Genomic DNA, 25,636 nt, shown 5'->3' with positions numbered 1-25,636 from the left:
TTTGTGTTTACTTAGGCAGGAGAGACAAGGTGTCCCAAAAGTCTTAGTGCAGCTTAAACGTCCTTGGATACACCCTGTGGGTTTCATTTCTTTTCCCAGAATGTAAGTGCCAAAAGGTCAGAGGCGGTTCCTACCTCCGGCAGGCGCCTAATAAGTGATCTTCGGGTGGGGGCGGGGCCGGGGTTGACCCGGGTCTCGGAAGGACGTGGGTGGGGAGGGGAGGGGAAGCCGGAGAGCTCGAGCCGGCTGGGCCGGGTGGGCGCTGATGGGCTCTGCGCGCGCACGCCTGCGCAGGCGGGGTGGTGGGCAGCCTCATCGTGGGGCCTCGGCGGCGGCGGCGGCAGCTGTAGCAGTAGTAGTAGCTGCTGGGCGGCAGTGGCGGCGGCGTGTCGGGGCGGGCCGGGCGGCTCGGCGGCTCGGCGGCTGAGCTCGCTGGCCCCGCCGGGCGGGCCCGGCCGGGCGGAGAGCCGGTAGAACGCGCGGGCCCTAGGCGGAGGTGTGGCGGCTGGCGAGGAGGGGGCGCTAACGGGTTTGGGGAAATCACCGTTCTCCCTTGTCTCTCCGGCCCATAGGTCCTGACAGCTGGGGGGCGGCGGGCGGCCCCTGGGGAAGGCTCCCCCTAGCGGCAGGGCCCTGCACTGACTGCCCTCCGGGTGGGGATCCCCCACATACACCCCCCATCCGGGAGCGCCGAGCTGCCTTCCTCACAAAGTGCTCCCTCGGCCCCTGCCCTTTGTCCACCCGCCCCCAGTGGGGCTCTCTCCCCTAGATGTCTGTCCAGCCCGCCCTTCAGTCGTATCTGCCTCCCTGCCCTTTGCCCTCCCCCCTCCCCGTGCACTTCCCGTCCTAGCACTCCCAGTGGGGATCCCACACATTAAACCTCCATCCGGCTGCCTTGAGCTCCCTTTCTGACCCTTGGTTGCTCACATTCTTGTCTTTTGGCTCCTCCCATTCACCCCCTCCACCAGCCTTATAAATTCCCCCGTCTCAGCACCCTCAGTGGGGTTCACACGATGTACCTCACTCCCACTCCCCAATTCAGGTCTGTTGGGCTGCCTTCCTGACACTTTGATCTCCAGGCCTTGGTGTCCCCCTCTATCCCCCAGTACTCTCCCAATCCCAGCTGTCTCAATGGTGATCCCATACACACTTTTCCATCCAGGTACCTAGAGCTGCCTTCTTGATCCTTTGCTTCATTCTGCCTGGTTCTCACAGCATGGACTTTCACCTACCCGCAGCTTCCCTGACTTTGTCCATCCATCTATACTCCTCCATCCAATGCCCCAGTGGGGACGGGACACCACCTCATGTTCTTCTGTCCAAGTGACTGGTCACTGCCCTGGGGGGTATCTCTAAGGCCTCTTGATTTTTTTATTCCTTCCCTTTTGAAGTGACCCTTTTCCTTCTTTACCTACTTATTACTCCAGCCCAACCCCCCTTACTGAACTGAGATATCCTCAAACTTCTGCTTCATCCCTTTCCATCTGAGATTCACCCCCTCTCACATTCTGTCCTGGATTTTTAGATGTTTTTACCTTATTGACAAATTGGGATGGGGGGGGTGGAAGAGAAACAGCTTTCTCACATCTGATGTACTGATTCTTGGTTTAGAAGAGATGGACACTTCCTGCCCCGAGAGGTACCTTTGACCTTTTATCTCACATACCCCCTTCCATCCTGCCTTCTTGGTTTCACCTTCCCCTGATTTACAGAGGCTCATTCTTTGTCTACTGATCTCTCCCTTTTGCTTTCTCTGAGTACTTCTTGTTAGAAGCAGGACCAGGGTAGGCAAGGTAAGCAACCACCTAGAAGGGGCAGGAGGGGAAAGGGACATGAGAGAGGACACTTTTAATATTGATAGTTATTTTTATAAATGCCAAATATTTCTGTTCTTTGTGGCACAGGTGCATTAATTTTGTAATAAGTCATGTGAAAGCTCAAAGTGTCCAGTGAGTAGTTTGGGAAGCCTTCCCTAGGGTATACAAATGCCTCATTTTTAGCTTTGCTTCTTACCTCCACTCCCCTGAACCCACCTCTTAGGATTCCCATTTTCTGCCCCACCATACCCTCATCCCCATCTAGGATTCCATCTCCCCACAGTGCCTCCATCTCTGCCGAGGGGATGCAGCCCTTCAGCCTGGAGGCGGCCAGGGAAGCAGCACGGGAAGCAGCCCAGAGGGATGTGCTGGCAGCAGATCTCCAGTGCAGCTTCTTTGCCTCTGCCCTGCAGAGCTACAAGCGGGACTCTGTACTGAGGCCATTCCCAGCCTCCTATGTTAGCCAGGACAACAAAGACTTTGAGGCCCTGGTGAGTTCTTCTCAACCATTTGTCTCATTTTTTTCTTTTTAAGTGTTGTATTTATTTAATTCTTTTTAAACATTACTGTTACTTCCCTCCCTCTATAGAACTCTCCCTTTTAACAAATAAGCAGCCAAGCAAAACAAACTCATCTACCATGTCTGAAAACCTATGTCTCATTCTACACCTATTCTGTTTAGTTCCTGTGTAATCTTGAGCCCATTACTTAACTTCCCTAGGCCTCATGTTCCACAACCATAAAATGAGGGGGGTGGACTAGGTGGCTTCTGGGATCCCTTCAAGCTCTAAATCAGTGATCCAGTGAAGCTACTTGTCAAAAGGCTGGAGGCACAGTTACCTCATTAATCATCGTTCTTAAGTTTTTCAGTGTTGTTTTCCCTTTGTGATCACCATGTAAAATTATTGTGTCTGCTTGCTTTGATTTATATTGGTTCATACAAGTCTTAGCAATTCTCTGAATTCTTTGTAGTCATAATTTCTTATAACACCACATGAATACAATCTATTATATTCATATATTACAATTTATTTAGTTATTTTCCAATTACTGACCTTCCACTTGTCTTCTACCCAAATACTGGTGCCCTCTCTCTGTAAACTATCTTGTATTTTTCTTTTATATTCTGTATATAATAGTTACTTATATATGTACATGTTGTCTACCTGAATAGAATGTGAGCTGCTTGAAAGCAGGGACTGTTTCATTTCTTTTGTTTTTATATCCTAGACGCAAAGCAGTCTCATAATAAATACTTGTTGATCGGTTGTTTGCTGATACAAAAAGTGCTTCTGTAAGTTGTTGTGTATAGGACTTTTCCTTGGTCTGACTTGACTTCCTTGGGGTGTATGTCTAGAAGTAGTATCACTAGATCAAAGGGTATGTACAGTTTAGTGACTTTTTTATAATTCTGAATAGTTTTCCAGAGAGGTTAGAGCAATTCACAGGTCTATCAACAGTTTATTAATGTGCCTGTCTTCCCACAGTCTATCCAACTTTTACCATTTTCAGCTTCTGTTATCCTCTTTTCTGAGGAAAGTTCAAAGCTGTTATATTCTGTTTGCTTCTGTACCTGGGCTGTGGATCAAGTCCAGTTGCCCTGGCAGGCTGTGGAAGGTGAAAGAGGCAGATGTGTTTATTACTCCAGGTCCCATCAGTAAATAATCTGGCCACCAAATTTCTATTCCAGACCCATGCTCTCATTGGATAATTTTCATGAGATAAATATATTTTCTCCTCAAGATCCACTATTACAGCACATACTTAGATGTTTTAGGTTGTTAATGACACATTACATACTGCAAATTACCTAGTAGAGAATTAAAAAAAACAACATGGTACAGCAAATGTTTCTAGGTTAGTCGTGGAGTAAGAAGTTCTGCTTAATCAGCTATTGTGATGAATAGAAAATGACTATACTTGCATTACCAGTTTACAAGAATGAAAGTCACATTTAACATAATCTTTCTTTGATGATTTAGAAGGTAGTATGACAAAGTAGATAGTCCTGTGTTTGTATCCTGCCTCTTATACTAACTGTGTGCATCTTGAGGCCTGCACATATTCTGTTCCCTATTCGTGGAATGTATTTCCTCCTCACAGCCTTCAAGACACGGCTCAAGTACCACATGAAGCTTTTCCTGATCCTCCAGCTGCTAGTTAGTGATCCCTTTTAAGTGATCTTGTTTGGACTACTTTGTGTTATATTTGTATTTATTCTCCTTACATTTATTTTAAATAAGTTTATAGGGTGGCCCAAAAGTCTTAATGCAGTTTTAAGCTTTAATAACTTTAAAAGTATTTACAGAATTTTTTGAAAGGTTGATTATTTAAAATGTTGAATATGTTTCATATAAAAATTGTGCATAACCACCATTTATGCTGTTCATTGCTCAAGTTGATTTTCTAACTTTGTAAACATTTTTATCAACTGCTGTTCAGTGACTGAAAGGATTGAATTTGTAATTCTAGTCTTAAGAACATCCAAAGAACAAGGTTTTGATGCATATACAACAATTCTGACATTTCCCCACAAGAAAAAGTCTAATGGAGGTAGACCAAGTGACCACGGTGACCAAGCAAAAGGACCTCTTCTACTAGTCTACCAGTCAGAGAATATGTCGTATAGAAATAGTCATATATGCAGTGCATGATAACCGGGTGCCCCGTGGTGTAAAAGCTTAAACATTATTCAGAATCTACAAAACTAAATATAAAATAAATTAAAATGATTAAACTTTCAAATGATGGGTTTTTTTATGTTTGTAGCATTTATACTTATGAAATTATGAATGCTTAACATTGCACCAAGACTTTTGGCACACTATCTCTTGGTATTTCTCCCATTAGATTGTAAGCTCTTTTTGAGTAGGGATTGTTTCATTCATTGTATCTGTATCCCCAGTACTTAACATAGGGCCTAACACACAGGAGATACTTAATAAATACTTGTTAATTTGATTGACCTTGGCCAATCTCTGGGCCTCAACTTTCTCATCTATAAGGATATAATACCCATATTATCTACCTCAGGGTTATTGTGAAGTTCAAATAAAATAGTGTATGTAAAGCAGTTTATAGTCATTAAAGGTACAGTATAAACGTCAGCTATCAAGGCATTGCAGAGTCTGGTAGTTTCTTTTTTTTTTTGAATGAATAAATGAAAAAGCATTTATTAAGCACCAACTATGGGCAAAGTTCTGAATTTTGTCTACAATGTTCCCAAGAGTTTTCTTTTTTTTTTGAAATTTTAATATAAATTTATTTATTTTTAGTTTTCAACATTCCCTTCCACAAGTTTTTGAGTTCCAAATTTTCACCCCATCTCCCCCCTTCCCCCACCCCAAGATGTCATGCATTCTGAATATCCCTTCCCCTACTCTGTCCTCTCTTCTATCTCTCTCCCCTTCTCTTATCCCCTTCCCCTTCTATTTTCCTGTAGGGCAGGATAGACTTCTGTACCCCGTCTTCTGTGTTTCTTATTTCCCAGTAGCATGTGAAAACATTTTTTTAAACATATGTTTTTAAAACTTTAGGTTTCACATTTTCTCTCTTCCTCCCTCCCCACCCACCCTCATTGAAAAGGCAAGCAACTCAATATAAGTTGTACATGTGCAGTTATGCAAAACATATCCATAGTAGACATGTTGTGAAAAACTAACTCTATTTCCCTTAATCCTATCCTGCCCTCCCATTTATTCTATTCTTTCTTTTGACCCTGTCTCTCCTCAGAAGTATTTACTTCTGATTAACCCCTTTCCCAATCTGCCCTCCTCTCTATCATCCCCCTGCTCTCTTGTCTCCTTCCCCCTATTTTCCTGTAGGGTAAGACAGATTTCCATACCCAATTGAATGTGTATGTTATTCCCTCCTTAAGCCAAATCCTATGAGAATAAGATTCACTCATTCCCTCTCACCTTCCCCTGTTTCCCCTTCCACTGTAAGAGACTTTTCTTTTGTTTTTTTTGTGAGATAATTTACCCCATTCTACCTCTCCCTTTCTTCTTCTCCGAGTATAATCCTCTCTCATCCCTTAATTTTATTCTCCAGATATGACCCCTTAATCTTCAGCTCACCCTGTGCCCTATCTATCTATCTACATATACATACATATAATTTTTTTCCTCCAACTACCCTGATACTGACAAAGGTCTCATGAGTTATAAATATCATCTTTCCATGCAGGAATGTAAACAGTTCAATCTTAATAAGTCTCTTATGATTTCTCTTTCCTGTTTACCTCTTCATGTTCCACTTGAGTCCTGTATTTGAAAGTCAAATTTTCTATTCAGCTCTGGTCTTTTCATCAAGAATGCTTGAAAGTCCTCTATTTCACTGAATGACCATTTTTTCCCCTGAAGGATTATACTCAGTTTTGCTGGGTAGGTGATTCTTGGTTGTAATCCTATCTCCTTTGCCCTCCAGAATATTATATTCCATGCCCTGTGGTCCTTTAATGTAGAAGCTGCTAAATCTTGTGTTATCCTGATTGTGTTTCCACAGTACTTGAACTGTTTCCTTCTGGCAGCTTGTAATATTTTCTCCTTGACCTGGGAACTCTGGAATTTGGCTACAATATTCCTAGGAGTTTTCCTTTGGGGATCTCTTTCAGGAGGAGATCTGTGGATTCTTTCAATTTCTATTTTGCCCTCTGGTTCTACTATATCAGGGCAGTTTTCCTTGATAATTTCTTGAAAGATGATGTCTAGGCTCTTTTTTTGATCATGGCTTTCAGATAGTCCAATAATTTTTAAATTCTCTCTCCTGGATCTATTTTCCAGGTCAGTTGTTTTTCCAATGAGATATTTCACATTGTTTTCTAATTTTTCATTCTTTTGGATTTGTTCTACTGTGTCGTGATTTCTCATAAAGTCACTATCTTCCAATTGCTCTATTCTAATTTTTAAGGAAGTATTTTCTTCAGTAAGCTTTTGGACTTCCTTTTCCATTTGGCCAATTTTTCTTTTTGGGGCATTTTTCTCCTCATTGGCTTTTTGGACCTCTTTTGCCATTTGGGTTAGGCTATTTTTTAAGGTGTTATTTTCTTCAGTATTTTTTTGGGTCTCCTTTAGCATCACTCTCAGTTTTTCCTCTACTTCTCTAACTTGCTTCTCAAAATCGTTTTTGAGCTCTTCCATGGCCTGGGACCAATTCATATTTTTCTTGGAGGCTTTGGATGTAGGGGCTTTGACTTTGTTGTCTTCTTCTGGTTGTATATTTTGGTCTTCTTTTTCACCAAGTAAGATAATATGTCTGACTCTTTTTGCGCTGCTTGCTCATGATCCCGGCCAATTACTTGAGTTTTAAACTCTTTGTTAAGGTACGAATCTGTTTCCAATGTGGAGAATGTACTGTCCCAAGCTTCGGAGGTTTGTACAGCTGTTTTCAGAGATGCTTGTAGGGACCTGTAAATTTTCAGTTCTTCCAAGGTGGTATGATAAGGGGCAAGGTGTTTACTCCTTTCCTGGCCTGCGACTACAAGTACTCCTTTCTGTCCTGTAACTGTGATGAGGGGCTCCTCTCCACAACCACTACAAGCTCCACCAAGCCAGCGTTCCTCCTCACCCCAGCACCGCTGCCCAGAACTGTGGCCCAGATCCAAACACAGGCAAAGCAAGAGATTCCTGCCTCGGCAGTGGCAGAGAGATCCCTGCGATCCCTGTCTGATCAGCCACTGGATTCCCCCTCAGTCTGTGGGCCGGAAGCTTGGGAAGCAGCTGCCCCACCACAGGGCCACACTCTTGGGGAATGGAGCTGAAACCCTGCCTTCCTTTCTCAGGCACAGACAGAAACAGACTTTTCCCACTGACCTTCTAATTTGTCTTTGGCATTGGTGGATTGAGGAGTCTGGAAACCTCCTCAGCTGCCCGAGATTCAGTCCTCTGAGGCCTGCTCCAGGTTTGCTGCAGCCTGCATGCCCACGCTGCACTGCACTGTGCTCCCAGCCTGGCACGATACACCTTTCTGATCAATCATCCAGGTTGTGTTGGGCTGGAAATTTGTTTCACTCTGTCTTTTTGTGGGTTCTGCTGCTTCAGAATTTGTTTAGAGCCATTTTTTATGAGTATTTGGAGGGATTTGGAGGAGAACTCAAGCAAGTCACTGCTTTCACTCTGCCATCTTGGCTCTGCCCCCCAGTCTTGTAGTTTCTTAAGAATATCATTCTAAATATGCTTTGCTGTAGTGTTACATTGCAGATGTTTATAAGTACCTGGGATATATGTGGTCCAAGACTATATCTCATCTGTTGGTGAATCTTTGTATCCCCTTTATTGCCTGCCACTCACGCTAGGTCCTCTTCCTAGTGGGGAGAATTCTCATAGCAAAAGACTGTGACTTTTAGGTGGAACTGCATTGAAATCCCACCTGGTCCTTGTTCAGCACACACAAGTACACAGGTAAGCCACATACTACAATGTGGGGGACTTTTAGGATACAGATTACATATAATTGCAGGGTTGTAGATACAGTTCATGTTATTCAGTTAATTTGACTTGGGTTAAGAGTGGAGAATCACCTTGAGGGAAGGCACAGATTTCAAGTTTCAGAGTATCAAATGGGCCTTTCTAGACGTAACTTATCCTTGTTCCCACTTGGTCCAAAGCCCTTTTGGTCCTGAGGTTTTGGATAATAATAATAATAATAATAATAATAACTAACATTTTTTTTGGAGGGGGTGGGAGTTGGGTTAAGTGACTTGCCCAGGCTCACACAGCTAGTAAGTGTCACGTGCCTGAGGTCAGATCTGAACTCAGGTCCTCCTGACTCCAGGGCTCTGGTGCTCTATCCACTGCGCCATCTAGCTTCCCCAATAACTGACATTTTAAAGTCTGAAAAGTACTTTACATATTTTCAATATGAAGTTCTCAGCAACTTGTAGGTACTTAAGTTACTATCCTCCTTTTGTAGGTAAGTAAGAGACTGAAGCTCAGAAAAGTGAAATGTCTTGCCCTTTGTCACACAGCTAGTAAATAGCAGAGATAGGGTTGGAATTCAGGCCTTCCTGACTACCCAGTCCAACACACTGCCCATGGTGTGGGTATTGTAATTTATGCCTAGTTTACTCTAGTTTCACCCTCTGGGTCCTTGGAAGAGTATTTTTTTTCCCCAGTTTTTGACCTTTCTCTAACTTTTGTCATTATCCTTTCTCTAGACATCCGCTAGGATGTCACTTTTTCTGTATGGATCAAATCAAAATGGACAAGTATAATAGTATTAATGATTAGCACTATTTTAGACTCTTAAGAGCTGATAGGGAGGCTTTTAGATATCATTTAGTTCAGCCTCACATTGAATGTAGGGACCCTATTTTTCCAGTATTCCTGATAAAAATAATCTACAAAGAATGGGTTATTTTCCTGGCCTATGAGAGAGCAGCATGGTAAGTTTGTAAGGAAAGCAGTTTTTTTGGGTGGAATCGAGAGGTGAACTACATGGCAGATTATATTATTCTATTTTTTGAGAGACAGGGCAACCTATAATTGTGTGTGATAGTTCTTTATTTCCTATCCTCAATTTGGTCAGAAGGAAAATTTGTAATTAGCTAAGCAATTAAGTAGGAATGCAGGCAGAACACCTAAAACACCATTGGTAAAATCAGGAGGCTTCTTAATTGGTTGAGACTCAGTTTAGGATTGTAGAACAGAGAATAAGCTCCATCAGCATTGCCCAGTTTGTGTTGGGGATTTTTGGGGAGAAGATGACAGTCTTAAGGTAGACAAGAATGGTGGCAGAACAATATAGGGACTCTAGATGACCTGGACCAGCCACTTCCATAGCCCATCCTGCCATTGGGTGGCAGGAAAACAGACCAACGTGCCTGGGGCCACAGACTGTTCCCTTCCTCAGCCAACAGAGGTGCAGGATGTTCGCTGTCAGCTGGATTTTGACTCCTAGCTCTCTGCCTCTGCTGGCAGTATCTCAGGGTCCTGAACACCACACCTAACAGCCTGTAGTCCACTACCTTCTTGATGTTGTTGTTCAGTCTTTCTAACTGGCTTGCAGTCTGCCTGAGTTTTTGAAATTCTTTAGAGACGTCCCACCACAACTCAACTGGCCCTCATCACTTGGTAAGTGCTTTTCTATTCCATAAGGTTGAGAAGTTTGGGTACTTTTAATTTTGGAATTCAGTAGTTTAATATACAGTTTTAAAATTTACCTAGAGTGACTCCAGGGAAAGAATACATCCCAGATACTCATGCTCTGCCCTATAGATCCCATATGCCATGATGCCACAGAAGAGGTGAAGGCAATTTGACTTTCAGGGAGCTAGGACTCTAGCATGTGAAAGTGAAACTGTATGTGGGGCTTCCAGAGTGCCTTCCAGGGATGTAAATTCCATTGCATTGGAGCAGGCCTCCCCACCTCTTTTGTTCTTGGATGACTGGTTCTTCCAGCCTTTGCTGAGAAGACATAAAAAATGGGGACACAGCCTTCAGGGCTTCACACTTACCTTTGGAAGAGTTCATCCTGCTGTTGAGAGAGTGGTGCAGTTTGGAACTATACAATGGAGTGCTGTACTCCACCATAACTGATCAGACCTAGGGTACTGAAAGGAGTTGGTATACTACACTTTGCTGCAAATACTTGCAGAATCTAATTGAATTGGACATATTCTTGTTTTTTGTCCTGTTTCTTCCTTTCCATGAACTGAGTCCATAGCCTCTGCTTTCAGATCCGTAATTTACCTTTTTTTACAATGAATTTTTTTTTTAGTTATTGTAGCTGTTTTCAGTGACTTTTTAGGAAATGGAAGTATTTTTTCGAGATGCTGATCAGAGGATTGCTATATGTTACAGAGCTCACTGTGGTTTTATTAGCTTGAGCTACTTTTGAAAATTTCCAGGCGTTTCATACTCTATGTTGTCCCACACATCCTCTTAACTTTCTTATGAGGGACAATGAGAACATGCTGTTCGTTTTTCAGATTTGAGTAACTGAAGGACAGAGCCAAGGTCCTTCAGCCAGTGTACTTGACAGAGAGAGGAGCTCGGTCTCCTGGTGTCTCTAGAGTGGGCCGTACAGCAGCAAATTCCCAAATCAAAATTTTTTTTTTCTAATTTAGTTGGCAGTTATACCACAAAATTGTTATATCGGAAAGAGGACTGTATTAGGAGTCAAATGATATGAGTTCTGATCTTGGCTGTGCCACCTGTGTGACCTTGGAAAAGTTTCAAAATTGCTTCTCTCTGAACCTTGGCATTTTTAATTCTAAAATGAGGGAATTGGACTTGATCAGGAATTCTTAACTTGGAGTCTGTGAGCTTATTTTAAAAAATTTTAATTATACTTGGATATAGCTGATTTCCTTTGTAATTATATATCCTTTTTTATGCATTTAATAACATTGTCCTGAGGAGTGCATAGACTTCAGCAGACTACTAAAAAGGTCCAAGAAACAAAAAAAAGCTTAAGAACTGCCAAACTAAATGCTCTCTTTCAAATCTAGAGTTCTGTGATTTGGAGACTTTGTTTTGACCATCATGGTCATTTAGGGTTTTGCTTTATGGTGGTACCCTCTTTTCTTGTTTCTTTCAGATCTTGGAGGAAACCCTTGATTTTTTGGTTCTTGGAATGGCATTTCTTCCTCTATTACCATCTTCTCTTTTTCTCTGACCTATTAGCCTTTAGTACCTCTTCAAGATTCAGTCTTTGATCATTTGTACGTCTGCATTCGTATTCATTTCCGTCTAGTATTCATCTACTTGAATAGTGTGGTAAATCCAACTTTTGTAAAATGAATCATCTCTAATTTTGGTAAACTGTAATTTTTACATGCTGTATTTGCTTTTAAGCTAGGCATAGATATATGATCATCAAATCTATGTCTCCAGTTTTGATCTGTCACAGGTGTTTCCAGTTGAATGTCCCAACAACCCCTGAATTTAATCTTCTTCCTCAAATTTCCTGTATTAAGGGATCAAGAAGAGAATGAGGAACCAGAGAATGAGTAAGTTAGAGAGGTAGGAGAACCAGGAAAGAGCCAGGTTATCTGTGAAGCCAAGGAAAGGGAGTATTAGGAGGAGAGGCTGTGATCTATAGTCAAAACCTGTGGAGAAGGCAAGGAGGATGAGGTCTTTAAAAAGGCTATTGGATTTGGTATCTTTAAAGAGAACAGTTTTAGCAGAATAGTTAGGGCAACAATCTTATCACAAGAGTTTGGTGGGGGGGGGATGGGGACATTTGATAAAGTTGTCTTTTTCAAAAAGTTTGGTGGTATGGATGGGGAATAGTGGTGGTGGTGCAGAGAGGAAGTAGTAAGGAGCCAGATAAAACAGAATAACCCTTGGAAGTAAGTGCCATTATTATCCTCATTTTATAGGGCTGAGACTCAGAGAAGTTCTGGTCATTTAACTAGTAATTGTCTTAGGTGGGATTTGAACTTAGATCTTCCTGACCCCAAATCCAGCCCTGCCTCAAATGTCCTCCCCCATTGTCTTAGTCAGTAAAAACTATCCATCCTTCAAGATCCAGGTCAAAGCACATTCTTTATGGTCTTCTCTTCCTAAAATGATTTATCTTTCTAAAGTTCTCTTATTGTTCACATGATTAATTTTACAGTTGATTATATAAATCCCTTGTGATATCTATTACTGTCTTGAATTATGACTTAAATCTGGTAGAGGTAATTAATTTTTTGTGTGAGTTATGCTTAACTAGATTGGAAGTGCTTAGATTGCCTTTTGCATTCCCTTCAGAGTTAGCACAGTGCCTAGAATGTGTTCAGTGGCACCCTCTCCCATCTCTAGATAGCCTTTAACAGCCGGTATTATCCTTTGTACCACAACTTTATGCCTTACTTTGCTGTCTGCCTTTTGCTGCCTCTGACATACCATTCGTGTGTCTCAGAACCATTGCACATACCATCTCTCTGTTTCAGTATTGCCTTATACTTAGGCATGCATCTACCTGCCATGTGATTTGTGGTGTGACTATACTATCATACAGGGGAATTGAAACAATTTCCCTGTTCTTACAGTCATCTGCTCTTTAAAAAAAATTATATGTTGTGAACCTAGCAGTCTATCCAGTTAGCACTAGAAATATTTCCCATGGCAATATGTTATTTTCATATATTTATTATTGTGGGGTGTCAGAAGGTCCTAATGCCCCCAAAATACCTTCCTTACTGGTTTTACATCCTTCTTGAAATATACTATTAAAAAAAGACTCCTTTCAGCTCTATCTTCACATAGTAAAATCTGACTGGCCTTTTAGAGCTGAACTTAAATGCCGTCTTCTCATGAAGTTTTCCCTTATTTTTCTCTCCCCATCCCATGCCACCTCCTGGTAGAATTGCTCCTTTTTTCTGAACTCGAAGAGTTCTTTGTACGTTAATTATGTCATTTGTCACATTCCTACACAGCATGTAGTTATTTGTGTACGTGTCTTATCTCCCTACTGAATTGTAAGTTTCAGAAGGGGTGGGAACTGAGCACCTTACATAATATTTTATAGTTCCATACACACAGTAGGCCTTTAGTAAATATTTGTTTAACTTAATAGACCTGTAGTGGATAAGGAAAATCTGGCTAGCCAGAGGGTAAAACAGGATAGATCTAAATGCAACCAAACTTTTATATTAAAGGGAACAGTCTCATATGTATTTAAAATTTGCTTGCCTTCATATATTGGAGACTTCCCTATTCTTGTTCTAGAGATCCTGTGATGAATATATTTTAACTTTGGGAGGTGGAGAAAGCCTTCATCTAGGGACCAAACTGCAAGATGTTAAGGAGGGATTTAATGCATCTTCTATTGGTACATTGTCTTGATTGAATTAATCCAGGACAAGACTACAAATGGTTAACTGAAATACTAACTCATGTACTGGCTGACACACATTGGGAACTACAAGATATAAACAAGATGGATGGGCTGGACAGTGTGTATATAATTTTGTTTCTGCAGCCTGAAGCATTAGCTACATGGCACTCACTACTCACCACAAATATTAGAAACCTCAAATTATAAAACCACAGATCAGGAGATTGCACTCTAGCCTGTGAACTATTCCTGCACAAGAAAGGCACAGAACAAGAGTCAGAGGTGAGGCTTTGATCCCCAAGTTGAATTCTGAAGGGGATACAGCAACAGAAATGGTGAGTGATGGATGATAGGAGTCTTCTGACTTTTTTCATTACATTAAGTCCTTTCTTTCAAAACTATTCAGAACCCTCACCTTCTTTGAAAGCCCACCTGTAGTCTATTTGATAGAATACTTGGTTATGTTTCTGTTACTGGCGTTTTGGCAATATGATGTTTTCATGATTCACTCGTCTCTTTGTGTTGATCAGTATTCAGTCATTTATCAAATAGCTACTATAAGTAGAACATTAATTAGATGCTGTGGTTAGTACAAAATTATAAGGCAGTCTAGGGGCTCCTCAAGGTGCCTGTGATGAAATTGGGAGATATGTCTAACAGTACTAAGTAATATAGGCTAAGTGTGAAATGAGTGGTACCAACAGGGGCTGAAGGAGTTCTGGGGAGGGAGAAATCAATGGGGGATGCTTATGGAATTCTTCACACAGAAGATGGGATTTGGATAGGGCTTTGAAGGACAGAACAATTTGGATAGATGGGGAGAGAGAAGTAAGCATTTCAAGTGAGGATGAATAAAGTGAGCAAAGGCATATAGGCAGAAAAACACTAATCATATTTGGAGAGAGTGAATAGAATGTATTTATGTATGCACATACAGTTTTTGTTTATTCTGTAGTCTTAAGATTGTAGATTCCGGGGACAGCTAGGTGGTGCAGTGGATAGAGCACTAGCCCTGGAGTCAGGAGGACCTAAGGTCAAATCAGGCCTCAGACACCTGACACTTACTAGCTGTGTGACTCTGGGCAAGTCACTTAACCCCATTGCCTAGGAGAAAACAAAATAAAATAAAAGATTGTAAATTCCTTAAGGACAGAGGACAGCCCTCATCAGTCTGTTTCTGTCCTCACGTAATCTAATATAGAACTTTGCTTATTAAACATGTGCTGTTGATTGCCTGTTTCCAAAGTTTAATTATAATGATGTTATATTTATATAACACTTTAAGAATTATGACACTCTTCACAATAGAGCTGTAAGATAGGGAGAAAGAAATGAATGACAAATTCTAAAATGTTCATAGTTTTCAATATTAGAGACCTAAGAACCAAGGAAAACCCCTTTTTACAGTTTTCATTCTTAATGAAATTAGCTTATTGAAAAAGTGGAATAGAATCAATAGGTAAATATTTACTGATCACTTAGTATGGACAAAGTATTAGGGGAATGCAAAGGTATAAGATATAGTTACTGATTTCAAGAAATTTAAAATATCGGTAGAGAAAGAATACTAACAGGAACAGAAAAAATATTAAACAATACAAAACAACATGTGATGAAGATAATAATAGGGTCATGGTACCTTAGATGCTATCTAATCAACCCCCTCATTTTACAGATGAGGAAACTGAGGCTCCAAAAGTTCAAGTGATTTATTACTACTATACCAGTAGTAATAAGTGACAGAGGTAGTATTTGAACCCAAACCTTCTGGCTCCAAGTTCAGTATTTTTCACTCTATACCACACTGTCTCTGTTAGTATCAAGTAGTATTACAGAAATAAATGTAAAGGAATTCAGAAAAGAGATCACTGAGGCCTTGGGGTGAGAAGTAGCCAAGGAAACTTCATGGAGGAAGTGGAATTTGGGCTTGACTTGGAAGGGAATGCAAGAATTGGGTCTTCAGTGAGGAGGTGGGGACAGTCTGAGCAAAGACAGGGTTGGAAAAGCACAAGGTATATATGTAGGAGACAGCATTCCGTCTAGAGTAGAGGCTAGGTCTAGGGAAATGGTGGGAGAAAAAAATGGGAAAGGTATTTGAGTTATGATGCCAGGCTAAGGAGTTTGGACCCTAGCCAACTGCTCCCTCTTAGCAAAAGGCATTGAAAACTACTGATGGTTTTTATTCCTTTTGGGAAAATAATTTTGACGTGAGAAATGAAATTTTGTTTCATTGCCACTAGAGGTCTCCCTGTTGTCATGTTTCCTGAGCTATATTCCTTAAAAAGAATAACCCCAGTTTTCTTTAGCTTGAAGATGCCAGTATGCTGCCAAACCTGAAGGAACTTCTCCAGTCTGCAGATGACAAAGATAAAAGGGCATGGAATCTGGTGAGCTGGATTTTATCATCAAAGATTCTTACACTACACAGCATAGGGAAAACAGAGGTAAGATTTTAGTATTTAGAATGACGGATTTCTAGAGCTGAAAGGGACCTTTAAAGATCACCTCATTCAATTCTTTCATTTTATAGGTGAAGGAAACAGAGCCTTAAAGAGGTTAAGGGATTTGTGCAATGTCACACAATTACTTAGTGGTAGAGGTGGGATTAAAAGACTAAGATTTTAGACTCCTTGCCTCTATATTTAGTCTTCTAGACTTCTTTTAGGGAGGTACCATGTCTTCCCCCTGTTCAGTAAAGTCCAGTGGCTCCCTGTCATCTCCAGGATCAAATATAAAATCCTCTGTTTGGTGTCCATAGTCCTTTATAACTGGGCCCCTCCCTCTCTCTCCTGTCTTCTTACGTGTTATACCACCCCATGATGTGCTGTGTGATCTAGTGACACTGGCTTCGTTGCTGCTCCTCACATGAGACATTCTATCTCCCAATTCTGGATATTTTCTCTCACTGCCTCCCATGCCTGGAATGCTTTGTCTCCTCGTCTCTGCCTCCTGGTTGACTTGGCTTCCTTCAAGTCCCAGCTAAAATCTCACCTTCTGTTGGAGATCCTTCCTGATCCCTCTTAATTCTAGTGCCTTCCTCTGTTGATTATTTCCAATTTATCCTGTATAAAGCTTATTTCTATATATGTAGTTGTTTACAATGTTGTCTTCTCCATTAGACTCTGAGCAGCTGGAGAGTGCAGATTGCCTTCTACCTTTGTGTTACCAGTGCTCAGCAGAGTGCCTGGCACATAGTAGGTTCTTATTAAGTTGACTGTATAGTTATTCTGTTCAACTTGGAGTCATTTAAGAAGACTGAAATTTGATGGCTGTGTCCATACTTACTAACTGGGTGACCATGAACAAGTCAGCGTACTTCTCTGAGCCTCAGGTTCCTACCTCACAGAGTTGTTGTATTGCTCAGTTGTGATAACATATGTAAAGCACTTTGGAAACCTTGAAGCCCTATGTAAGTGAAGTTAAATAAGCTTTTATTAAGGGTTTACTAAGTGGATTAAAAATAGAAGCAAAAAGAAAGACTATCCCTTCCCTCCAGGAGCTTATATTCTAATGGTGAAAGAAAACACATGAAAAGGAGCTAGAAAGGCTAGCTGGAGAAGTCAAGAGAGCCCGAGACAGTGGAGCCAGGGCAGGAGAAAAGGAGTGAGCATAGCCTCCTGGGCACATCCTCAAAATAGAGGTTCGAGGAAGAATTCAAGAAGAGTTGCTGCTGGGGCATAGTAGAGAAATGCCAGCTGTTCTTATTCTCACTTAGATGCATCTAGATCAACCCCCTCATTTTACAGATGAGGAAACTGAGGCTCCAAAAGGTTAAGTTATCTATTACTACTATATAATAAGCGACAGAGATAGTGTTTGCACCCAAATCTTCTGGCTCCAAATTCAGTACTTTTCCCCTTATACCACACTGTCTCTTGTTAGTATCAAATAGTATTACAGAAATAAATGTAAAGGATTGTAATCTCATTTCTTCTGCTACACAGAGCTGCTTTGAATGGGTGCAAAAGTTTCTCTTCACACAACATTATAAAGTGCTTGATTAATTCTAGTTTAAGAATATAAAATGTTGCAAAGACTCTATTGAAAGACAGGCATCTTTCACAATTGGAGTAGAAACTTGGACAATATTTCTAATGTTGGCTACTGCTATAATGGAAAAGAACACTGGACTAGTTATTAGGAGACCTTGGTTTTAGTCCTGGCTCTGCCGCTATCTGGCGTCATGATCTTTGGCAAATGACTTAATTTCTCTAGGCCTTAGTTTCTTCATTTCTCAAATTGAGACAATATTGCCTATCATCCATACCTTAGAGAATAGTATTGAAGATCAAATGAGGTAATAAAAATAAAAATCCTTTGAAAGTTAGAAGTGCTATACATTGTAACATGTTATTAACATTTCTTTAGTTCATTTTTTTTCTGGCAGACTGGGTAATTAGGGAAAAGAAATCTTGAAATGGTAGCTTTTAATTCTTTTTTTTCGAGGTTGATGTATTTATTTTGATGAAAACACGTTCTTATGTATAAATTCCAATACAGTTTAAAATAAGGGGAGTTGTGACAGTATTTGTTTTGTAATACATTTTGATAGCTTCCCAAATAACACTGAAAATTCCTTTATATTTTTAAGTATGTGAAGATCCAAGAACTCATGGGAATTTCAGGCACTAGTGTCCCTGCACCTGACTTTCTGTTTGAAATAGTGTATTCTGGTCGAGTGGATGCCAAATTTTATGAAACCAAAGGAGAAAGGGATCTCATCTATGCATTCCATGGGAGCCGCCTGGAAAACTTCCATTCCATCCTCCATAATGGTTTACACTGCCACTTAAACAAGGTAAAGCTTTAAGGGGAATTTGAAAATATGGTGGGTTAAAACCATGGCAAGGCCATCAAGGAGAGGGACACACCACCCTGACCAGTGCCAAGGCTGTTGCCATCTTGGATTTCCAGCTCCCTTTTGCTTCCACAGAGGAACCACCTGTCTGCTTCTAGGGTGGGAGGCTTGCTCTGTCCTGCCCAGGGCCAGAACATTGTTTTTCAGTGGTGAATCTTAATCACTCTTATTACCTACTCCTTGGGGCATTTGCACATTTTAAGCCTTATCTTTTAGTGAGGAATGAAAGACTGTTCTTTGAGGATTTTCAGAGATCAGCCTGATGGGTGGGCTAGATTGGTTACTTTGTTGGGGCTGGAGTGGGAGAAGACCTTCTAGTGCCACTCAGGTTACCTGGTATGCATAAGGATTTTGCATAAGACCAGCCCAGCATACTCTATGCCTAGTCTGAAGCACTGTTTTCCAGAACTCTGCTGTGCCTAATTAATTTGCCATGTTTAGATTGAAGATGAAGAGCTTGTTTACTCTGGAGTCTCAAATGCATAGCCTGTAGCTTTGCTACTGAAATCCAGGTGGCCCCAGCTTTACGTAATAGTTGGGCTCCTGTAAAGTTAAACATACTAAGGGAACTTACTCTTTGAAAGTAAATCCTTTTGGTGAAGTAAGACTCCCCTTGTAACCTGTTTTTTGTCTAAACCTGGATTTTCATTTATCACATTTACCTAAAGGAAGGCCCGTCTCTCGCTCTGATCTGTCACATTATTTTCATGGCAAATGTACCACAAGTTTTCAAATCAGACACAGCTGTGTTGGAGCACAGCAGTCTTGCAAAAAATCTACAATTCTGTGATAGGCGTGGCCATTATAGATTTAGCCCAATAGTGACCGTAGGGTTGTGGAAAAAAAAGATTTGTTTTATCAGCCAGGAAAAATATATGTTGGCTAGGATACGTGAAAGATGGGGAAACTTCTGAATTCAGTAATGAGGATGTGATTGTTAAAACAGTGGCATAATTAACTCTTCTTATAAGCTTTACTGGACAAATGGAAAAGATTCAGGTTCATGAAAAACACACTATCAAAAAGTCAATTTCTAATAAAGGGACATTAATTTCACTCTTTTTAAAAATATTTTTTTCCAATTACATGTAAAAATAATTTTTGACATTTGATTTAAAAAATTTTTTGAGTTCCAAATTTTCTTCCTCCTTGTCTCCCTTTCCCCCTCATTGATAAGGCAGGCAATTTGATATAGGTTACACATGTGCAGTCATACAAAACATATTTCCATATTAGTCATGTTGTGAAAGAAAACACAGACTAAGGGGAAAAAAAACAAGAAAAACAAAGTTAAAAAAAAGTATGCTTCAATATGCATTGAGACTCCATCATTCTTTCTTTGGAGATGGAGAGCATTTTTCATATAAGTCCTTTGGAATTGTCTTGGATCATTGTCTTGATCAGAGTAGCTAAGTCATTCACTTTAATTCCACTTTTATTGCTAATTTGGTATATTTGGGGGTGGGCACATTATTTAGCTTCTCTGAACTTTTTCTTGACTTAACACATACACTAATGGTAACCAACTTCATGGGACTTTTATAAATAATAATAAAAAAAGGTTTAATAATAACTACATGATTGTGAGAGGGATCCTGTTAATTTACTCTTTTGCCAGGAAATGTGGGCCTTAACAGTTTTTGTGAGAGGCCACTTAAAATTATCTTTTAGAGAAAAATGTGTCCTACAACTGTACCACCTTTAGACTTTGATTCAGTTGAGTGTGTCTCTTTTTTATCTGACTCTGCCCTTCTAGACATCCTTGTTTGGTGAAGGGACCTACCTTACCAGTGACTTAAGCCTGGCTCTTCTTTACAGTCCTCATGGTATGGGGTGGCAGCACAGCCTCTTGGGTCCTATCCTAAGTTGTGTGGCATTGTGTGAGATCATCGACCATCCAGATGTCAAGTGCCAAACCAAGAAAAAGGGTAAGCGGACAGCACTGGCCAAAGCTAGGGCCTGTGACTTTGGGCCATCTCCAGACTCTGTGAGAGCCCATAGTAGGCATATCAGTTAGTCTTTAGGTGTTTATGGGATGTTTGCTATGTGCAAGATATAGTGCTAGGTGAGGTGAAAGAAACAAAGAAAAAGATAATATATTCCTTGCCATTGAAGAGTTTAGAGCCTCTTCAGTAGGAAATAAGACATAATACATGGGGAAAAAATAAACAATAATATAGCTAGTCAGTAAGTAATTAGTACAAAAGGTCATAGGTGCTCAGAGGAGAGATTATTGTTGCTTGGGATAGATCAGGGAAGGCTTCTCAAGATAGGTGAAATTTGATGTATGAAGGTGGGTATATGAAGCAGAGAAGCTTCAGGATTTCTCTTGCCAGGCTGCCTAAAAGCTCTAGAGTCCCAAAGACAGCAATGGGAACAGGTTCAGTCCAGGAATTCAGTTGTAAGAAAAACAGTCAGGTAGATAGATTGGATTTAAAACTCTGGGTCATCTACCATACTAAGTGGGCCATTGCATCTCCTCTCACTCTGAGTATTTGTGAACCGTGTTATTGCTCACCCCCAAGATTTCATAGCCATAATATGCCCGTAAATTGCTTCACAAAGCCGGTAATGGATAACGTGTGATCATCCTCTTCTCTGCAAATGAGCCTATTGGGTCTGTTGAGAAAAGAGTACCCAGAAATGCTTTCTGTTCCGTTTCCTTAATCTAAAACAACTGGCATACCAAAGAACAGACCCAAGTCTGACAATACTCACCCAAACCATACAGCACGGAATAGTTGCATTTATAATTCTTGGAGAGATTGTAAACTGTGACAGTTAAACATCAAAACAACCATTTCAGTCTCTACACTCACGCATCCACATCATCTTTTAGCTTTGCAGTGCTGTCAGTAGGCTGGAATTGTTTCAAGGATAGAAAATAAGTAGCTACCCTAGAAAGTTATCACCTTGAGCTGTAATATAAAAATGTCAGTTTTATAGACATCAATTAACAACTATTTATTAAGGTCCTAGTAGGTGCCAGGCCTTGTGCTAAATACTGGGAAGACATAAATAGGATTAAATCAAAACTTTCAGTAGCATTGCAGTTGGGGTAGTGGTGAAAATACTTCTTTTAAATCAAGTTTCCGGGGCAGCTAGGTGGCCCAGTGGATAGAGCACCGACCCTGAAGTCAAGAGGACCTGAGTTCAAATCTGGCCTCAGACCAAACACTTGACACTTATTAGCTGTGTAACCCTGGGCAACTCGCTTAACCCCAGTTGCCTAGCCAAAAAAATAAATAAATAAATAAATCAAGTTGCAGTTTATGGTATCATTGTCATTTTTAGCTCATACTATCTCTTCTGACTTATCTCCATTTCTGTTTTCCCTCTCCCTACCTGTTTATCTCCTTTGGCCCCAACCATAACTGTTCCTATATGTCTTTCTTTTGCTGTTTCCTTATAACGTTCTCTCTCTTTCTCTCTGATAATTTAATTTGATTTTTCAGTTAATAAAAATCTGTTTTCTCTTCTTCTTATCTGTGCCTTCCCCATTTTGAGAGAAAGAGAGAGAACCCTCATAACAAATAGCAAAGCAAAACAAAATCTCACATTAGCCATGTCCAAAAGATATGTCTAATTTCATACTTTGAATCCATGATCTGTCTGTCAAGAGATGGGTAGCAGGGCAACTAGGTGGTGCAGTGGATAGAGCTCCGGCCCTGGACTCAGGAGGACCTGAGTTCAAATCCGGCCTCAGACACATAACACTTACTAGCTGTGTGACCTTAGGCAAGTCACTTAACCCCATTGCCTAGCCAAAAAACAAACCAAAAAAAGAGATAGGTAGCATGCTTCATCGGTCTTTTGGATTCTTAGTTGGTCATTGTATCAATCAGAGTTCTTACATTGTTCAAAATTGTTTGTCTTTACAATATTGTTATAGGTTAGAATGTTTTCCTAGTTCTTCTCACTTCACTCTACATCCGTTCATTCAAGTCTTCTGAAGCTTCTCTGAAACCATCTCTGTTATCATTTCTTATGTCTAACTAGCTCTCTCATTTCTCTTTCAACTCTTCCTGCTTTTTAACTTCTCCCCACTCATACCTACAGCTTATTTCTAAGTCCCACCAAGGGCATCTTCAGGTATTACTGGACCATATTGAGACTGTGGAAGTTAACGAGGCTTCTGAGTTCATGCCTGCTTATTTCTTGTCTTCAATAAAGTTTTTTTTGGCTTTTCACATTTTGATTGTTTTCTTCTTTTTCAGATTCAGAAGAAATAGATAGAAAAAGAGCTAGAGCCAAACATAGTGAAGGGGGAGATGTCCCACCTAAATACTTTGTTGTTACCAACAACCAACTTTTACGCGTAAAATATCTGTTAGTTTATTCTCAGAAACAACATAAGAGGTAAGAAAAAGATTTACTGCTTGAGGTGTGGTAAAAAACAAACAAACAAACTGTAAGTTCATTTAGCAGCAAATTGATTTTATTCGACAAAATATCTGTGGTATGGGCAATGACAGAAACCAGTGTAGGAAGAAATTTAAGACTTGGGAGTTGCTTGAAGCACTAATGACTCCACTCTGCTTGGTGGGCCTCTTCATCTAATGGCTTAAAAGCATGTGATTTTCTCCCACAGAAAATTATTGTGATCTCCTACCTATACTTGCCTTCTTCCTATTTCTCCCAAAGCTCAGAAACATAGGGACCCTAGGTATCCACTGCAGTTCCAGTAGTGATCAATTTCTTGGAATCAAAGCATGATTTCCCTGGCTCAAGCTTATGTAGGTAGGCATTTAAAACTGGAGGCAGTTGGTAAAGTATCCTGATGATTGTTCCTCTCTGGGCAGATGCTAGAATATCTTTTGTTTCAAGAAATTAAACCAGGGGTTTGCTTAAGGGAAGATGGGTCAAAAAAGGTAAGAGAAGAACGAGGTCATTGCTGTTGCTGTCTTTGTACATTTAGAAAATGTACCGTTGAAAGAAGCTCTAGGGCCAGGGAACGCCAATACGCCCCAGATTTCTCTGGGTGAAGAAGCACAGAGAAGTGTAGCCTTGAGGCTCACTTAGCAAGTGGAATTTATCTCAGTCATTCTTTTGGCCAAAAAATACTGAATAGCTATTAAAAAAAGGTTTTTATCTCCCTCTCCCCCTCCCTTTTTGTTTTTTTAAACATAGGGTCTCAAGCCAGCCCTCCTGGATTTCTAACCATCGATTCACTCTCATGATGCTGCTGTACCTGCTGCTGCTGATCATTATAGGTGTCAGCAACTCTCCCTCTTTCTTGCACTACTGGAATCGAGCATTGGAGTCAAAAAGATAAACTTACCTGGCTCAGCAGGATAGCCTCTGTCATATGCCTTAGTACCTCCTGATCTGTTAATTCCTGCACCTCCACCTGGGACTCTGGGCTAGAGGCTAAGGAGGGGCAGTGATTGGAACATTACAAGACGCCAGACATTTTGATGGCCTTCTGATGCTCCTAGAGAACTTTTTTGCTTCCTAATTGGTCACATTTTGGAGGACAGTGTCAGTTGGTCACACTCAAGATTTCAGGATCACTTTGCTGTTCTCTCTGTCCTTAGCAGTTCTGAGAAGCTGAGTTTTTAGCAACGGCCAAAGGAAGAAGCCTGCTGTATTGAAAAACAAGGTGTCCAGGCTCTCGGCAATATGTTTACAATTGCCTCTGGCAGAAATCCTTCCTTTCTAATGCCTTTGGAAGGTGGAAAAATATGTTGTGTAAGGTATAAATCAGGCAGTTGGCTTGTTTTGACTTGAAATGTTACAGAGGAACAATGATGTTTCTCACGAAATGGGGGGGGATTGTTTTTGATTTATAAATTTTGGCTTTAGACTTCTGAATGTGACAACAAAAACTTCAGTAGTTTTAACCATTTTCTTGACTATCTAGAAAAGGCTTTTGCAGCAATGGTGCACTTATTAATTTGTCAGATTACAGAATTCATAGCTGGAAGGGGCTTTAGAGAGTCCAGCCGTTTCATTTTATGGTTGAGGCAACTAAAGCTCAAGGTTGCAATGATTTACCTATGATCCAACAAGTGTGAGAGCTAGGTTTTGAACCCATGTCCTCTGACTTTAGATCCAGAGTTCCTTCCACCACATTCCACTGCCTCCCAGGATGCTTTCATTCATGTATTCATTTAGCAAACATTTCTGAAGCACCTATTCTGTAGAAGATATGAATGGATGAGAAAGAAAGGGTTTTTGATGTTATTGGAGCCTCACAAGAGATTACTTACTTATATTCATCTTTTAAATCAAGGAACTGAATGTTTAAAAAAATAATGACTTGACAATTGGGCAACATCTTTGTGAATGTTTCTACATAGTGATTCATTTGGCCAATGTCCACACAACACAGCCTTTTGACTGTTTTTAAGAAAAGAAACCCAGCTATGGGCTTGCCCATCTCACGAGATGGATTTGACATGCTGCAAATAAGCCCCATGGAATTTGGACAAACACGTCCTAAATGAGAGCCTTTAATGATAAATGTTTTATTCTTAAATTTGCCACACGTCCACATGTCTTATTTGGAGGAGCATTTGATTTTTGGTATGCTCCTTGTCAGTACCTGTATGTGCTGTTTTACACGGAGAAGAATCCCTTGGATGCCAGGATAGCAGTTCCATTTGTTGCTGTTATGTATTATCATTACCTGCTTTCTATTAGGTATCCAATTTGGTTTAAATAAAACATAGCCCTATTTTTTTCCAGTTGGTGGTTTAATATATATATTTATGTATACAAACATATATGATGACATATGTATGTATGTATGCAAACTTATATATGTAAGCAAATGTGATTTTCTGTAAAAATAAATAAAATTGGTTTTCTATTATTTGTTTGCTATCAACATTTTTACACTGAGGATTGGAACATTCAAAAATAATAAAGATAAATTTCCAAATTATGTGACAGGCGATATGGTGCAGTAGAAAGAGAGCTAGCCCCAGAGGCAGGAAGCTGTGGATCAAAGTTCTGCCTCTGACATGTACTGGCTTTGTGGCCCTGGGCAAAGCCCAGGGACTCACCCATCTAGTGTTTTAGCAGAGAGGTAAGAAATGGCCATGAGGTATGGAATCTGGAGAAGTATGACTCCGGGGCTAGGATTTCTAGTCTTTGTTATTTCATCAGATGATCGTAGACTAAATTACAGGGTTGTTCCAGTTACCAGTTTAAAACTGTTGAAAAAGGGAGGCGATTGAGTCACTTGTGG

General features: G+C 40.5%; 1 protein-coding gene across 6 annotated transcripts; it reads left to right on the top strand.

Moving 5' to 3' along the window:
* Positions 1-25,258, top strand: PARP16 (poly(ADP-ribose) polymerase family member 16). Of its 6 annotated transcripts, none has more exons than XM_078151212.1 (7): positions 1-102; positions 2,101-2,308; positions 15,890-16,027; positions 18,175-18,381; positions 20,198-20,369; positions 22,659-22,800; positions 23,572-25,258. In XM_078151212.1, the coding sequence occupies exons 2-7, from the start codon at positions 2,123-2,125 to the stop codon at positions 23,714-23,716; spliced, it is 990 nt and encodes a 329-aa protein (XP_078007338.1). In that variant the 5' UTR covers positions 1-102; positions 2,101-2,122; the 3' UTR covers positions 23,717-25,258. The 6 variants fall into 6 exon arrangements, with proteins under 6 accessions (XP_078007338.1, XP_020838938.1, XP_020838889.1 ...); XM_020983279.2 differs by having other exon boundaries at positions 2,083-2,308; positions 15,890-15,970; XM_020983230.2 differs by having other exon boundaries at positions 2-102; positions 2,083-2,308.
* Positions 25,259-25,636: the final 378 nt, after the last annotated feature.

The sequence above is a fragment of the Phascolarctos cinereus genome, unplaced genomic scaffold, assembly GCF_003287225.1.
Source record: "Phascolarctos cinereus isolate Bilbo 61053 unplaced genomic scaffold, phaCin_HiC Scaffold_3;HRSCAF=262, whole genome shotgun sequence".
In the NCBI taxonomy this organism is placed as follows: Eukaryota; Metazoa; Chordata; class Mammalia; order Diprotodontia; family Phascolarctidae; genus Phascolarctos; species Phascolarctos cinereus.
Note: the sequence above shows the minus strand (reverse complement) of the source record. Positions and strands in the feature narration are given on the sequence as shown.

What these genes read in the sequence shown, in the direction of transcription:
- PARP16 (XM_020983230.2), top strand. An exon ending in ACAAAGACTTTGAGGCCCTG is followed by an intron (nt 2,309 to 15,889) that starts GTGAGTTCTTCT and finishes AGTTTTCTTTAG; the next exon opens with CTTGAAGATGCCAGTATGCT. An exon ending in TACACTGCCACTTAAACAAG is followed by an intron (nt 18,382 to 20,197) that starts GTAAAGCTTTAA and finishes CTGCCCTTCTAG; the next exon opens with ACATCCTTGTTTGGTGAAGG.